Genomic DNA, 17276 nt, shown 5'->3' with positions numbered 1-17276 from the left:
AGGAGGGAGAATTCAAAAAAGAATCATTGAGCAGCAATTTGATTTGGGTTTTCTTGTGACCAGAATCCAAAGGACGTTTAAGTATCAGATTGCTTGCTCGTTAACCATTTCGAGCAGCGGTAGTAAGGAAGGAAATCACAATTTTTTGTTCGTATTCTTTCTTTGTAGCATCTACTGCGAAAATCATTTGGTTGTGGTGTTGGTTGCGTTCTCCCTTCCATTTTAAGGTGCCTATTTTAATCGTATACTTAGCTGATTTCGAAGCCAATTTGAAATGGTCAAATATTCGGTTAATCGTATACTTAGCTCATAATGGAGATAAGGACAACATCCATGGAGGGGGAAACAAATCCGTTAATGGAGAAGATGATAGCAACAGTGTAGATAGCAGTGATGATGAGGAAACCGAAGAGTTTTTGAAATCATTTACAGAGCTAACAACTGATGATATTAGGGAGATGTCGTTTAATACAATGGAAGATGCAGTTATGTTTTATGAAAAATATGCCTAGTGTAAAGGGTTTACTTAAAGGAAGGATGATATTCGTCGTGATAGTAATAAGAACGTTATTAGTCGTGATCTAGTTTGCAGTAAACAGGGGAGCATGCATAAAAAGTTCTTGAATCAGAAGGATCGGGTTAGAGAAGCAAAACCAATTACACGGATAGCATGTCCAGCCAGATTTCTTGTGCGTTTTGAGTGGCCTGTGGAAAGTTGTGTTTTTTTAGGAGACTCACACTCATGCATTTGAACCCCTTGATAAAGTTGGTTTGGTAGCTGCATACAGAAAAATGAGTGATGTTGACAAGGTACAAATTGATAGTCTTGTGTTTAATGGTGTTAGGCCTTGCAAGGTAATGGAATTGATTAGGGGTCAAAAGGGTGGTTCTGAGGCAACCCCCTTTCAGAAAGCAGATGTATATAATTATGTTGCAAATAAAAGGAGGGATAGGGTTAAAGGCAGCGATGCAGTTGCTGCATTGTCATATCTGCAGTCTAAGTCTGAGAGTGATCCTCTTTTTTATACAAGTATAAAAAAAACAGTGAATGAAATCTTGAACACTTATTTTGGTCTGATGGAGTTAGTAGGGTGGATTATCATGTGTTTGGTGACGTGGTTGTTTTTTATATAAGAAGAACATGTATAAGAAACATGTTGTCATAATTTGTGGATACAACCATCATGGGCAAACTACAATTTTTTGTTGTGCATTGGTTGAAAAGGAGACAATAGAGGCATATAGGTGGGTTTTAGAAACCTTTGCTGAATGCATGTTTGAAAAATATCCTAAAGCATTTGTGACAGATGGTGATGCTTCCAGAAAGTAGCAATTAGGATTGTGTTTCCTAAATCGAGACACAGACTGTGTTCATAGCATATACATTAAAAACTATGTTCAGTGTAAAAAACAGTCTGCTTGATTTCATATGCAATTTTGAGTGGGCTGTGAAATCGTACAGACACAATGAGCTGGTAGCTGATTTTAAGACAGGGTACTCAGAACCTGTGATGACAACTCCATTGTCTGTAATTGAGGCTGGTTTCTTTAAGCACCTCACAAGGAACATGTTTTGTGAAGAGAAAGAGATTGAAGATGTTGGGGGATTGACTGTTCATGAAAGGACTGAGGCGAATGAGGTTGTGATGTTTAAGATGAGTAAATTTCTACATGAAAGGAAAATGTATTATGTTTTGTATGATAAGACTGTTGGAAAATTTGTTTGTGACTGCGGTCATTTTGAACATTGTGGCATCCAATGTTCTCACATCATTTGTGAAATGAGGGAAGAGGTGGACAAGGACAGCTAAAGTGGAATACATGCACCAAATACACGATGAAGGCAATGATTCTAAAACCGCAATCATGCTAAGGAAGGAAGGGTGCAGTCTGCAGCGTAAGACCCACATTTTTTGAATTAGAATAATTAATTAATTTCCGACTCACGCCTAGGTTGCCGTGTAAGCGTGAGAGGAACCTGAACAAATGTTTGACGAATTGGATAACTTAATGAAGAAGAAAGTTCATAAAATGACTAAGGATAGTACTGTAGTCAGTTTAAGTGATAGCACGAGTAATTTTCACACCCGACTAAGGTCGAGAATGTCCGAAATAGGTTATTTCCGCTCCTAGAGCACTATTTAAGAGAATTTTAGAATTGAAGGAAAAATAAGAACTTCTTAGTATTTTTCCCATGACCCGTATTCTGATACGGAACTATAGATTGTACACACGATAGATTTGCTTTCCGGCAGTTCGTCGAAGCTAAACTTAATCTTCCCGGGGACTTTAATTAAGACCCTGAATGAAGAGTTTTTCTATTCGGAGCTTCTAACGAAGTTCCCATCCTCGTTGCCTTATTTCTTTCAAGGTTTGTGATCTTTTTCTAGAAGGAAGTTGCTTCATCCGACGTCAATTGCAAAAAGTAGTTTTGCGGCGTATCTTGACCCACACTGCGTTTGAATCGTTTTCTCAAATTAAAAGAGCCTCGAAATAAGTTCTGGTATTCTGTCGCCAAATATTTACTTAAAATCATCAGATGAACGTACTCAGGGAAAAGATAGGGTAGGGTACAAAATCAATTTTTTTTAATATTGGAACAACCGTGATGTATTGCATCCTTACGCTGGTGAATTTTTTATTTCAGGTTGTGAACGATGAAGGGTTTGTAGTAGAGGTAGATTATGTCGGCAATAATCAGTTTGTTACCTATTCTGGGACGAACATGTTCAATGGATATTCAATGTTCCCCCAGTTTCCACAAAGGCAAGGATCTTGTAATCAGTTCATGGCTATCCTAGATGAGGTTGAAAGGATGGCTAAGAGATCAAAGGATGAATGGTAGTTGGTTAATTGTAGTTGGTTAAGACTTATGAGGGATTTTCTTCCAGGCTGGAAAAAGTGTTGTAATATTTTGTGATAATTTGAGCCTTGAGCACTTTGGTATTTATCTTAGTCCAGATGGTTATGTATGAAAATGAAAATAAAGCTTCAAAATGACCAATTTTATAAGACAAAGCATGGTGTGTGTTATGTGTTTTTCGGCTATCAAAATTAATATGACTAAGCATAAATTGATCAAGTGGTCAAGCTATCTATATGTCTATAGATTAAGGATATGTTTCAATTGATGGAACATAATGAAGCAGAGCGGAATGGAACATAATCGGATCAAATTGTCATAAAAAATCAAAACCCAATTGTCATACATTGCCATGACCATACCAAATTACATCTTCATAAAAGAAAACAAATAAATTTTCAAAAAGATGAGGTAGGTGATCCAGACCCTGTTCCCTTCTTCTTCCTGTCCAGTAACGCAAATAGTTCATTTGTGGACATGGAGGAGGTGGAGTCAGAAGTAGTGTCGGAAGCAGGGTCAGAAAGCTCATTTCTCCCTGTAGCACCTTGAGTCCCTTCAGTCCTCATCTTCTTTTGGGTTGGAGCATCATCATCATCATCATCATCTTCATCATCACTATCCCCAGATTCAGAATCACCATAACCTAAACCAATTCCATGAGTCTCTAGAAACCTAATTTTTATGAGAACCGAGTCCTAGTGCTCAAATTTGTACCAACTTGTAAATGGTTTGACACCAAAATTTTGCAGAAGCAATGTGGTCAAAAACCCATAAGGAATAGATAAGTAGGTGTTTGAAACTATAGTCCTGAGATGATCATAGACAAGATGAATAGAATCCCGTTTAAGTTTCTTCAGGATGTGATACATTATAAACACATCCTTATCACGCACAAATTCTTGTTGCGTTCCTCTTGGACAAAATATGTTGGCAATCATAACATGAATGAGCTTGGTAGCGGGAGTTAGAAAGCATGGTATAGAGGCATGTTCATTGGAGATGTCTTGTTTGCCATACACTGTTTGGGATATCCCAGAGGGTTCAAATTCAAGTCTTCAATGACGTTGATATTGTGCTCCACCAATTGGCACTTTGAGCAACACAGATGGGGTATTCATGTCAAAGCAAAAGTCATAGTCAATCGTCTCACCGATGAACCCTGTTGCCTCAGAAAAAGTGACATTGCCCCAAATTTTTTCAGAATTTAATTTGGGGTAAATTGAAGCATAGGATGCCTCATTGATGCATAACAGAGATGATGATGCTAATTGCTTAGATCCTGGGACATTCAAGTGAAGGATATCTTCCATATCAACGCAAATGGGATTGCATATAGGTCTGGGTGCCATTTCGAAGGATTGAAGATCTGACAATATCTGCAAGTAGAGTTGAATAATTCATATATAGGAGGGGGAGAGGCGCCATGATTGTGAAACGACGAGTTGAAGCAGGTGGGTTCAAATCGCACCTGTTGATGTTCACGATGCCTTCTTGAATGAGGCCACCTTAGATTCACTCATGCGCAATCCTAGGGCACAGTGCGCTATGCACGACTTTGTTGATTTTCAACGCAATAATGATAGTAGTGGCAGTTTATTTTGTTCGAAGGTGTCTCAGCACCATCTTTTTTTAAACGATAATGAGAGCAAGGTGAAGAGTTTAGTGTGTGTTCTGCTGGTGAGGAAAGAATTTTTTAATAAATTAAAATATTAGTTTGTAATGAATTTAATTTAAAATTTATGACTAAATAAAGTAATATATAAATTAATATATAATTTTTTCCAATGCATCAAGTAAATATTTATGAAATTTAAAAAAATTATTCAAATTAGTTGTTCGAATTTATGAATGAATTAAATAATATATTCATAAATAAAAATTTTCCACTGTATCAAGTAAGTTTTTTTTTTTCCGTTATATATAACTAAAACTTTGTGCGTTTGAGAGAATTCAAGGTTCCAGGCACCATGATTCAGTTAGCGAATTAGTTGTAAATGACTGTAAGCTTTGGCACAACGTTAGTTTGAAGAAACCCTAACTCATGTAAGGATTGACTAATAAAAAATAAAGTAACCTTATTTCGGATGGGTCATTAGTCATTATTGTGTCAGAACCCTAGTTCAAGCGTGCAAACAATCATATTAGGGTTGTAAGATCAAGTTTTGATCTAGTAGTACAACTCTATGTTTTGATGATTACAAGTTAACCTTTTGATATGAACAATTGTGGTACTCTAACGTGTTTTTCTGAGTGTGCTATTTACAGGCTCTGACCTCAACTCAATCTCACACAAATCAGAAGCACTGTGTATAAAGGGTAACCCAAGCAACGCTTTCGCATTCACCATGTTCAGTATGAACAGTGGAAAAGCTTCAGAAGTTCTGAAGCCATACAAACTCTGATGTGGACTCAGTCGCTAGAAGCTCTGAAGATCCAGAAGTTCTGATAACCAAGAAACACTGAAGGTTCAGATGTTCTGATGGTGTAGAAGACTCTGAAGATCCAGAAGCTGAATAGTGGAAACTCTGAAGTCCAGAAGCAAGAAACTCTGAAGGCCATGTTCTTCCCTCTGAGTTCAGAATCAGAAGATACAATGGTCAGAGGATCTGTGCTTTCCCTCTGACTCTGATCAACCGGCTTCACAAGTTCCAATATGAAGTATTCCCCTGATCAGAAGTCTCCTAGGTTAAAAGGTCAAGTCGCTATCCAAGTACAAAAGCAAGTGTACCTTCCTGACGACCTACCTAACGTTCTCAGCCACAGCAGAAGCTGGATTTTCCAGAACTGCCCTCCAACGGTAGCATTTCCCATGCAACGCTCAACCCTAATCCTTGGAGTATATATAGAGGCTGAAGATTGAAAGAATCGGCTAGAACACTAGAAGCAACACACACCCGCAAGACATATTCAAAATATTCTAAGCTTTCTTTCATCTGAAATTCATTGTGTTTACTATCAGCTTTTTAGAAGCAAATCTCTTGTAAACATTTCTTTGATAAACAGTTTGTTTAGTTCCTTTAGGAGATCAAGGTTGATCGGATCCTAGAGAAGACTATGAGAGTGAATCTTAGTGTGAGCTAAGTCAGTGTAATTGTTAGTCACTTGTAGGTTTCAAGTGCAGTTGTAACTCTTACCTGATTAGTGGATTGCCTTCATTCTAAGAAGGAAGAAATCACCTTAACGGGTGGACTGGAGTAGCTTGAGGGATTTATCAAGTGAACCAGGATAAAATCCTTGTGTGCTTTTCTATCTTTTATCTTTAGCACTTAAGTTCTCGAAAGATTTGTCTAAATCTTTAAGGTGGTAGTTTTGTACTGAAAACGTTATTCAAACCCCCCCTTTCTACCGTTTTTCATACCTTCAATTGGTATCAGAGCGCAAGTTCTGATTACCACACCTAACAGTGTTCAGTGATCCGGGCCGGTGTGAAAAACAATGGCTGCCACCACCAGTGAAACTCAAAGAGATGGTTACAATGCAAAGCCTCCTATGTTCGACGGTCAAAGGTTCGAATATTGGAAAGATAGACTGGAAAGTTTCTTTCTGGGTTTCGATGCAGATCTCTGGGATATTATTGTGGATGGCTACGAGCGTCCAGTTGATGCAGATGGCAAGAAGATCCCAAGGTCAGAGATGACTGCAGATCAAAAGAAGCTGTACTCACAACATCACAAAGCAAGAGCAATTCTTCTAAGTGCTATTTCCTATGAGGAGTACCAGAAGATTACAGATCGTGAGTTTGCTAAAGGCATTTTTGATTCTCTGAAGATGTCTCATGAAGGAAACAAGAAAGTCAAAGAATCAAAGGCATTGTCTTTGATCCAAAAGTATGAATCCTTCATCATGGAGCCAAATGAGTCCATTGAAGAAATGTTCTCCAGATTTCAACTGCTTGTAGCTGGCATACGTCCTCTCAACAAGAGCTACACAACAAAAGATCATGTCATAAGGGTCATCAGGTGTCTTCCTGAAAGTTGGATGCCTTTGGTGACTTCAATAGAGCTCACAAGAGACGTTGAGAATATGAGTTTAGAAGAACTCATCAGCATTTTGAAATGCCATGAGCTGAAACGCTCAGAGATGCAAGATCTGAGGAAAAAGTCCATAGCCTTGAAATCCAAATCTGAAAAGGCTAAGGTTGAGAAGTCAAAGGCTCTTCAAGCTGAAGAAGAAGAATCTGAAGAAGCATCAGAAGATTCTGATGAAGATGAGCTGACTCTGATCTCCAAGAGACTCAACCGCATCTGGAAGCACAGGCAGAGCAAGTTCAAAGGCTCTGGAAAGGCAAGAGGAAAGTCTGAATCCTCAGGTCAGAAGAAGTCATCAATCAAGGAAGTCACTTGCTTTGAGTGCAAAGAATCAGGGCACTACAAAAGTGACTGTCCAAAATTGAAGAAGGACAAGAAGCCAAAGAAGCACTTCAAGACCAAGAAGAGTCTGATGGTGACATTTGATGAATCAGAGTCAGAGGATGTTGACTCTGATGGTGAAGTCCAAGGACTCATGGCAATTGTCAAAGACAAGGAAGCAGAGTCAAAGGAAGCTGTTGACTCTGACTCAGAATCAGAAGGAGATCCTAACTCAGACGATGAAAATGAGGTATTTGCTTCTTTCTCTACCTCTGAACTGAAACATGCTTTGTCTGATATCATGGATAAGTATAACTCTTTATTGTCTAAGCATAAAAAGTTGAAAAAGAACTTATCTGCTGTCTCCAAGACTCCTTCTGAACATGAGAAAATTATTTCTGATTTGAAAAATGAAAATCATGCTTTGGTAAATTCTAACTCTGTGCTTAAGAACCAGATTGCTAAGTTAGAAGAAATTGTTGCCTCTGATGCCTCTGATTGTAGAAATGAATCTAAGTATGAAAAGTCTTTTCAAAGATTCCTAGCTAAAAGCGTGGATAGAAGCTTAATGGCTTCAATGATCTATGGCGTAAGCAGAAATGGAATGCATGGCATTGGCTATTCTAAACCAATTAGAAATGAGCCTTCTGTGTCTAAAGCTAAATCTTTATATGAATGCTTTGTTCCCTCTGGTACCATATTGCCTGATCCTGTACCTGCTAAAGTTGCTAAAAACCCTCTTAAAAAGGGATCTTTCTCTATGACTAAATATCATGCAAATATTCCTTTAAAATATTATGTTGAGACACCCAAGGTGATCAGAACCTCTGGGGTAACTAACAAAAGAGGACCCAGAAAGTGGGTACCTAAGGACAAGATTATCTATGTTGCAGATATCCTTGATAGCTCCAGTGAAACACCAATCATGGTATCTGGACAGTGGATGCTCGCGTCACATGACGGGAGAAAAGCGTATGTTCCGAGAGCTGAAACTTAAGCCTGGAGGCGAAGTTGGCTTCGGAGGAAATGAAAAGGGTAAAATTATTGGTACTGGCACTATTTGTGTAGATAGTAGTCCATGCATTGATAATGTTTTATTGGTAGACGGCTTAACACATAACTTATTGTCTATAAGTCAATTAGCTGACAAGGGTTATGATGTTATATTCAATCAAAAGTCCTGCCGGGCTGTAAGTCAGATCGATGGCTATGTTCTGTTTAACAGCAAGAGGAAGAACAACATTTATAAGATCAGATTATCTGAGTTGGAGGCTCAGAATGTGAAGTGTCTTCTGTCTGTTAATGAAGAGCAGTGGGTATGGCATAGACGGTTAGGGCATGCCAGTATGAGAAAGATTTCTCAGCTGAGCAAGCTAAACCTTGTCAGGGGCTTACCCAATCTGAAGTTCGCTTCAGACGCTCTTTGTGAAGCATGTCAGAAAGGCAAATTCACAAAAGTCCCTTTCAAGGCAAAGAATGTTGTCTCAACCTCAAGGCCGTTAGAACTTCTGCATATCGACCTGTTTGGACCAGTGAAAACTGAGTCTATAGGTGGCAAGAGATATGGGATGGTTATCGTTGATGACTATAGCCGCTGGACATGGGTAAAGTTTCTAACCCGCAAGGATGAGTCTCATGCTGTGTTCTCAACCTTCATTGCTCAAGTGCAAAACGAGAAGGCTTGTAGGATTGTGCGTGTCAGAAGTGACCATGGTGGAGAGTTTGAAAATGACAAGTTTGAGAGTCTGTTTGATTCCTATGGAATTGCACATGATTTCTCTTGTCCCAGAACTCCTCAACAAAATGGTGTTGTTGAGAGGAAGAACAGAACTCTTCAGGAGATGGCTAGAACCATGCTCCAAGAAACTGGCATGGCTAAGCACTTTTGGGCAGAGGCAGTAAATACAGCATGTTACATTCAGAACAGAATCTCTGTGAGACCAATTCTGAATAAGACTCCTTATGAATTGTGGAAGAACATAAAACCCAACATTTCTTATTTTCATCCTTTTGGCTGTGTTTGTTATGTTCTCAATACTAAGGATATATTGCATAAATTTGATGCTAAGTCTTCTAAGTGTCTATTACTTGGTTATTCTGATAGATCTAAAGGTTTTAGATTTTATAATACTGATGCTAAGACTATTGAAGAATCTATTCATGTTAGATTTGATGATAAGCTTGACTCTGACCAGTCAAAGCTAGTTGAAAAGTTTGCAGATTTAAGCATTAATGTTTCTGACAAAGGCAAAGCTCCAGAGGAAGTTGAGCCAGAGGAAGATGAACCAGAGGAAGAAGCTGGTCCCTCTAACTCACAAACTCTGAAGAAGAGCAGAATCACTGCAGCTCATCCTAAGGAATTGATTCTGGGCAACAAAGATGAACCAGTCAGAACCAGATCTGCCTTCAGACCCTCTGAAGAGACCTTGCTGAGTCTGAAAGGATTGGTGTCCTTAATTGAACCCAAGTCCATAGATGAAGCTCTTCAGGACAAGGATTGGATTCTGGCCATGGAAGAAGAATTGAATCAATTTTCCAAGAACGACGTTTGGAGCTTAGTGAAGAAGCCTGAGAATGTCCATGTTATTGGAACGAAATGGGTATTCAGAAACAAGCTAAATGAGAAAGGAGATGTAGTCAGAAACAAGGCAAGGCTAGTTGCTCAAGGCTACAGCCAGCAGGAAGGAATAGACTACACTGAAACATTTGCTCCGGTAGCAAGACTGGAGGCAATCAGACTGTTGATCTCTTTCTCAGTAAATCACAACATAGTTCTACATCAGATGGACGTAAAGAGTGCCTTCCTAAATGGTTATATCTCAGAGGAAGTCTATGTTCATCAACCCCCAGGTTTTGAAGATGAAAAGAAACCAGACCATGTGTTCAAATTGAAGAAATCACTCTACGGTCTGAAGCAAGCTCCCAGAGCATGGTATGAGAGACTTAGCTCATTCCTTCTGGAGAATGAGTTTGTAAGGGGTAAAGTAGATACAACTCTCTTTTGCAAGACTTATAAAGATGATATCTTAATTGTGCAAATTTATGTTGATGATATTATATTTGGTTCTGCTAATCAATCTCTATGCAAAGAATTTTCTGAGATGATGCAGGCTGAATTTGAGATGAGTATGATGGGAGAATTAAAGTACTTTCTGGGAATACAAGTTGATCAAACACCAGAAGGAACATATATCCATCAGAGCAAGTATACTAAAGAACTTCTGAAGAAGTTCAATATGCTGGAATCTACAGTGGCCAAGACTCCAATGCATCCTACATGCATTCTGGAGAAAGAAGATAAAAGTGGTAAAGTATGTCAGAAGCTCTATCGTGGAATGATAGGTTCACTTCTATACTTAACTGCATCTAGGCCAGACATATTATTTAGTGTTCACTTATGTGCTCGTTTCCAATCAGATCTAAGGGAAACCCACTTAACTGCTGTTAAGAGGATCCTAAGGTATCTGAAAGGCACCACTAACCTTGGCTTGATGTATAAGAAAACATCAGAGTATAAGCTTTCAGGTTATTGTGATGCTGATTATGCTGGAGATAGAACAGAGAGAAAAAGTACTTCTGGAAATTGTCAATTTCTGGGAAGCAAATTAGTCTCATGGGCAAGCAAGAGGCAATCAACCATTGCACTATCAACTGCAGAGGCAGAATATATCTCAGCAGCAATATGCAGCACTCAGATGCTCTGGATGAAACATCAGCTGGAGGATTATCAGATCCTTGAGAGCAATATCCCAATCTATTGTGATAACACTGCTGCAATCTCATTGAGTAAGAATCCTATCTTGCATTCAAGGGCAAAGCACATTGAGGTAAAGTATCATTTTATTAGAGATTATGTACAGAAGGGCGTACTTCTTCTGAAGTTTGTTGATACTGACCATCAATGGGCAGATATCTTTACAAAGCCCTTAGCTGAAGATAGATTTAATTTTATTCTGAAAAATCTAAACATGGACTTTTGTCCAGAGTGAAGATGGATCAGAACCTCTGACTATGATACTTCTTGATCAGAAGATGTCTAGTCCAGAAGGTAACTCAATCAGAGTGTGTGTGCCCACTGGTACTGACTCTGAAGCTGAGACAACAACACGTGCGTCAGAATTTCTGATGCATAGTTCCTTGTGCCCGTGTGACAGTCTGTTATGATTGCGTGTAGATATGCTTATCTCCTGTGTGTGATTGTGTATTTTACTGTTACTATCTATCTTTAATTTTAAACCGTTGATCTTAAAGTGCTTTTTGAATCAACAACGGTTATTTGATAAAACCCACTATACACACACGTTCTCGTTCACTTCCGGTTTTCACTCTCGCACTCTCTGCTTTTCAAAACCGCCTTTTTCTCGAATTCTCTCTCGATCTCTCTTCATCCTTCAAACTTCATCTTCTACCTCAAACCTTCAACCTCTTCAAAATGGTGAGACAAACCAGAAGATCTACTGCAGATGCACCTCAGTTCCCTCACATGGTAGTCGGTTTGGCAACGGGTCAAAGGGGCTCTGAGAACCCAGCACAAGAACAAGCTCAAGCTCAAGAGGAGATTGTTCCTATTGCAGAACGGGGCTGTGCCGTTCACTGCGTATTTCCTCCCGAGGAACTCCAAGTCCTGGCAGAATGGAGATTCAACCTCGATAACTTGGCTGCAAATGGGTTTGATCTTCGTCCTGAAGTCCAAGCTCAAGGTTGGGGAAACTACTTCAATCGACTTCGAGGACCGGTGTATGAGAAATTGGTAAAGGAATTCTGGAAGCACGCAGACTGCGATGACACTCAGGTGATCTCTCATATTCTTGGCAGGAAGATCATCATCACGGAGAAGTCATTCGTGAATCTGCTAGGAGCAGAAACTGCTTATGGGTATCGGTTCCAACTGACGGAATCCAAGCTGAAACCCAGCACCAAGGACATCGTCAACAAGGCCCTGTACACCACCTTCAAACCGGGCAAGACGAGTTACAAGGTGATGGACCTTCACCCCAAACTCAGGATCTGGCACAAGATCCTGCTCAACTGCATCAATCAGAGACCGAAGGGCAGTTCTCCAGATTACATCAACTTCAACCAGAAGGCGATGCTGTTTTTCATTCAAGACAAGGAGAAGATCTGCCTTCCCTACTTCCTGTTCTCCTATTTGAAGGAATGCATCCGGAAGTCTCGCACCACCGCCTCCATCAAGTCTGCAATCAAATATATCCCTTTTGGGAGGCTGCTCTCAGACTTTCTCATTGAAAGCAACTTGGTGCAAGATTTGATCAATGCTGGTTGCACAGAGGACTTGAGCACAATTGTCAGTGATGTCTTCACTGCCAACTCTCTGAAGAAAATGGGCTTAATCCAGAAGAAGATTGCTCCTGCTCATGAAGACACATCTTCTGAGATCAGAGGAAGAAGAATGCCTCTGAATGACTACCCTCTGTGGACTCAAGCAGACCATCTTGACGCCATCAGATGCTATGTTGAAGACCTCAGGGCTCAAGGATTCGAGATTGACCTTGATGATTTTGTCAGCAGACTTCCACCAGCACCAGAGTTTCCTTCTCCTCCCAAGAAGAAAACCAAGAGGAAGATGGTTCTGGAAGAATCCTCAGAGGAATCTGATGTCCCTCTGGTCAAGAAGCCGAAGAGCAAGCCTGATGATGATGATGGTGATGATAGTGAGGATGGTCCTCCAAAGAAGAAGCAGAAGAAAGTCAGAATTGTGGTGAAGCCTACTCGGGTGGAACCAGCTGCTACAGTGGTCAGAAGGACTGAAGCTCCTGCCAGAGTGACTCGATCATCAGCACATTCAAGTAAGCCTGCACTTGCTTCTGATGATGATTTGAATTTATTTGATGCACTTCCTATTTCTGCCTTGCTTCAACACTCCTCAAATCCCCTCACTCCTATTCCTGAATCCCAGCCAGCCGCACAAACCACCACTCCACCACATTCTCCAAGATCTTCCTTCTTTCAACCTTCTCCTACTGAAGCACCTCTCTGGAATTTGCTTCAGACCCAAACCTCTAGGTCAGAAGATCCAACCTCTCTCCTTACCATTCCATATGACCCATTATCTTCTGAACCCATCATCCATGACCAACCCGAGCCCAACCAAACAGAACCACAACCCAGAACGTCTGATCACTCTGCTCCCAGAGCATCAGCACGTCCTGCTGCCAGACCCACGGATACAGACTCTTCAACAGCCTTCACCCCTGTATCCTTTCCAATCAATGTTGCTGATTCTTCTCCCTCCAATAACTCTGAATCTAATAGAAAATTCATGGAGGTTAGAAAAGAAAAGGTGTCTACCTTGGAAGAATATTACCTTACCTGTCCAAGCCCTAGGCAATATCCTGGCCCTAGACCTGAACGTCTAGTTGACCCAGATGAACCTATCTTGGCCAATCCTATCCAAGAGGCAGACCCCTTAGTTCAAACAGCTCACCCTGTCCTTGACCAACAAGAGCCAATTCAACCAGACCCTGAACCCGAACAATCAGTGTCTAACCAATCCTCGGTTAGATCACCTCACCCTCTGGTTGAAACTTCAGACCCTCACCGTGGAACCTCTGAACCCAATGCTCCCATAATTAACATTGGTTCTCCACAAGGGGCCTCTGAAGCTCATAGCAGCAATCACCCAGCCTCTCCTGAAACCAACCTCTCCATCATTCCCTATACTCACCTCCAACCCACATCTCTCTCTGAGTGCATCAATATTTTCTATCATGAAGCCTCCTTGAGGCTCCGCAATGTGCACGGTCAGACTGACCTCAGTGAGAATGCTGAAAGTGTGGCTGATGAGTGGAACAATTTGAGCACTTGGCTAGTGGCTCAGTTTCCAGTTATGATGCAGCTCCTGCATGCAGAGGGAAGTCAGAGGATTGAGGCTGCAAAGCAAAGGTTTGCCAGAAGGGTGGCTCTTCATGAACTAGAACAGAGAAATAAGCTTCTTGAAGCTATTGAAGAAGCCAAGAGACAGAAAGATCAAGCAGAAGAAGCTGCACGTCAAGTAGCAGCTCAGGCTGAACAAGCCAGACTTGAGGCAGAGCGTCTTGAAGCTGAGGCTGAGGCAGAGCGACTTGCACCAGTTATGTTTACTCCTGCTGCTTCTGCTTCCATTCCAGAACCTCAAGCTGCTCAGAATGTTCCTTCCAGCTCTACTCAGACAAGCTCATCCAGACTCGACATCATGGAACAACGTCTTGACACTCATGAATCCATGCTGATTGAGATGAAGCAAATGATGATGGAACTTCTGCGACGCACTGACAAACCTTAGTCTTAGGATCTCTTCTTTTTCTTCTTTCGTTTACTTTGTTTTCCTTTTTGTTAAACTCTGTTTCTTGTTTATTTACTTATTTTCATTTGTTCGTTTGTGATTCTATATGTATATATATATATATATATCTTTGTGTCACATATGTTTGCAAAACTTGTTTTATTCATAATTGTTCTATGTTTACATCACATTCTTTACATCATATAACTCTAGAATGGAGGATCCTTCCTCATTCTTCTGCACTCCTGGCGCTGCTCTGACCTATTCTTCTCCAGACGCTCCAGTACATGCTGGATGTTGTTGAGTCTGACCTCTAGCTCATCTTTCTCCAGAATCTCTTCTGAAGTCCTGAGCTTCTCTTCCAAGATTTCTTTTTCTTCCAGCAGCTTGAGTTCAAGCCGGCTGAGTTCTTGCACCTCCTCCACGAAGGCAAGAAATTCCTTCAGGTCCCTCTCCAACTCTGGACGCAGGTCCTCTTCCAGCAGTGTCCGTGTCAGCTCCGCGATGGTAGTTTCACCCTCTGGATGCCTGATGTTCAGGAACAAGTCCTCTTCAAAGGCCTTCTTCCTCAGTTCTTCTAGTGCTACGTTGTATGATGCCATTTTTTTTCTTCTGAAAATTATTCGCGGTGTGAAGCTTACCTTTCTCTCCAACGCTTTTTATAGGCTTCACTTTCTCTCTGAAAGTTAATGCTCTTACAGTTTCTCGAGGTTAAGTTCTTGGTAACTGACCCTTCTATTTACTCACTTGACCGGTGGTAAACGCTCATCCCTTGCATTAACTCTTCTATTTATTTTCGCCTAACTCTGATTCTTACATCGTTTTCTTTTTCTTTTAAACTTAGACCTTCTCTAAGGGGGAGTACCTTGTACTTCAAGCTAAGTTTTTCACACCCCAAGCTTTTTGCTTATGACAAAAAGGGGGAGTACACCCAGTTTTTGATGTGTAAGATGTGTTAGTGTGATTTATTTTTCTTTTGGAGATTTTAAGAGTTCCACCTTCATGACCATAGATGTGTCACTGGGCAAATACAAGGAATACATTTCACTTCTTCTGAAGTGATTCTAAGTAGACTCTGATACCCAAGACTCTGATACCTTGTCCATGACTCTGATCACTTATGCGCTCTGATTATTCGTTTTTCATCTATGTCATAAGCTTTTCACTCTGAACTCTTATATGTTTTAGCTCAGAATCTAGACTTTACTAACGTTTTCATCAAGTATTAGATTCAGGGGGAGCTAAGCTCAGAATCAAGCAGTGACTTGAATTCAGAATGAGCAAGATAAACTATTCACATCAGGATAAGTCTTATTCTATATCTCTAAACTCTGAGTGAATTCAGTTTAATGTTTAAGAATTGTTCATCAAAAATCTTAGTTTTGTCATCATCAAAAAGGGGGAGATTGTAAGATCAAGTTTTGATCTAGTAGTACAACTCTATGTTTTGATGATTACAAGTTAACCTTTTGATATGAACAATTGTGGTACTCTAACGTGTTTTTCTGAGTGTGCTATTTACAGGCTCTGACCTCAACTCAATCTCACACAAATCAGAAGCACTGTGTATAAAGGGTAACCCAAGCAACGCTTTCGCATTCACCATGTTCAGTATGAACAGTGGAAAAGCTTCAGAAGTTCTGAAGCCATACAAACTCTGATGTGGACTCAGTCGCTAGAAGCTCTGAAGATCCAGAAGTTCTGATAACCAAGAAACACTGAAGGTTCAGATGTTCTGATGGTGTAGAAGACTCTGAAGATCCAGAAGCTGAATAGTGGAAACTCTGAAGTCCAGAAGCAAGAAACTCTGAAGGCCATGTTCTTCCCTCTGAGTTCAGAATCAGAAGATACAATGGTCAGAGGATCTGTGCTTTCCCTCTGACTCTGATCAACCGGCTTCACAAGTTCCAATATGAAGTATTCCCCTGATCAGAAGTCTCCTAGGTTAAAAGGTCAAGTCGCTATCCAAGTACAAAAGCAAGTGTACCTTCCTGACGACCTACCTAACGTTCTCAGCCACAGCAGAAGCTGGATTTTCCAGAACTGCCCTCCAACGGTAGCATTTCCCATGCAACGCTCAACCCTAATCCTTGGAGTATATATAGAGGCTGAAGATTGAAAGAATCGGCTAGAACACTAGAAGCAACACACACCCGCAAGACATATTCAAAATATTCTAAGCTTTCTTTCATCTGAAATTCATTGTGTTTACTATCAGCTTTTTAGAAGCAAATCTCTTGTAAACATTTCTTTGATAAACAGTTTGTTTAGTTCCTTTAGGAGATCAAGGTTGATCGGATCCTAGAGAAGACTAAGAGAGTGAATCTTAGTGTGAGCTAAGTCAGTGTAATTGTTAGTCACTTGTAGGTTTCAAGTGCAGTTGTAACTCTTACCTGATTAGTGGATTGCCTTCATTCTAAGAAGGAAGAAATCACCTTAACGGGTGGACTGGAGTAGCTTGAGGGATTTATCAAGTGAACCAGGATAAAATCCTTGTGTGCTTTTCTATCTTTTATCTTTAGCACTTAAGTTCTCGAAAGATTTGTCTAAATCTTTAAGGTGGTAGTTTTGTACTGAAAACGTTATTCAAACCCCCCCTTTCTACCGTTTTTCATACCTTCAAGGGTGTGCAAACACTAACATGAGTGCCAACGATCATATTAATTCTTGGCTTATAAAAAAAAACTATCATATTAGTGGTTGAGAACCCTAACTCCAGATGAACTATAGTCAATCGTGTGTGAGAATCCTAATATGAGCGTCACAATAATCATTTTAGTGC

At 40.3% G+C, this 17276-nt stretch overlaps 1 protein-coding gene across 1 annotated transcript; it reads right to left on the bottom strand.

Moving 5' to 3' along the window:
- Window positions 1–3261: 3261 nt before the first annotated feature.
- LOC130744311 (uncharacterized) lies at window positions 3262–4212 on the bottom strand. The gene is made up of 2 exons (XM_057596500.1): window positions 3927–4212; window positions 3262–3506 (listed from the first exon to the last, which is right to left on the bottom strand). The coding sequence occupies exons 1-2, from the start codon at window positions 4210–4212 to the stop codon at window positions 3262–3264; spliced, it is 531 nt and encodes a 176-aa protein (XP_057452483.1).
- Between the last annotated feature and the right edge of the window lie 13064 nt (window positions 4213–17276).

Source organism: Lotus japonicus, chromosome 3 (genome assembly GCF_012489685.1).
Source record: "Lotus japonicus ecotype B-129 chromosome 3, LjGifu_v1.2".
Classification (NCBI taxonomy): Eukaryota; Viridiplantae; Streptophyta; class Magnoliopsida; order Fabales; family Fabaceae; genus Lotus; species Lotus japonicus.
Note: the sequence above shows the minus strand (reverse complement) of the source record. Positions and strands in the feature narration are given on the sequence as shown.

What these genes read in the sequence shown, in the direction of transcription:
- LOC130744311 (XM_057596500.1), bottom strand. Translation starts at nt 4,212, where the DNA reads ATGGCACCCAGACCTATATGCAATCCCATTTGCGTTGATATGGAAGAT. An exon ending in TGGTGGAGCACAATATCAAC is followed by an intron (nt 3,507 to 3,926) that starts GTCATTGAAGAC and finishes GAATTGGTTTAG; the next exon opens with GTTATGGTGATTCTGAATCT.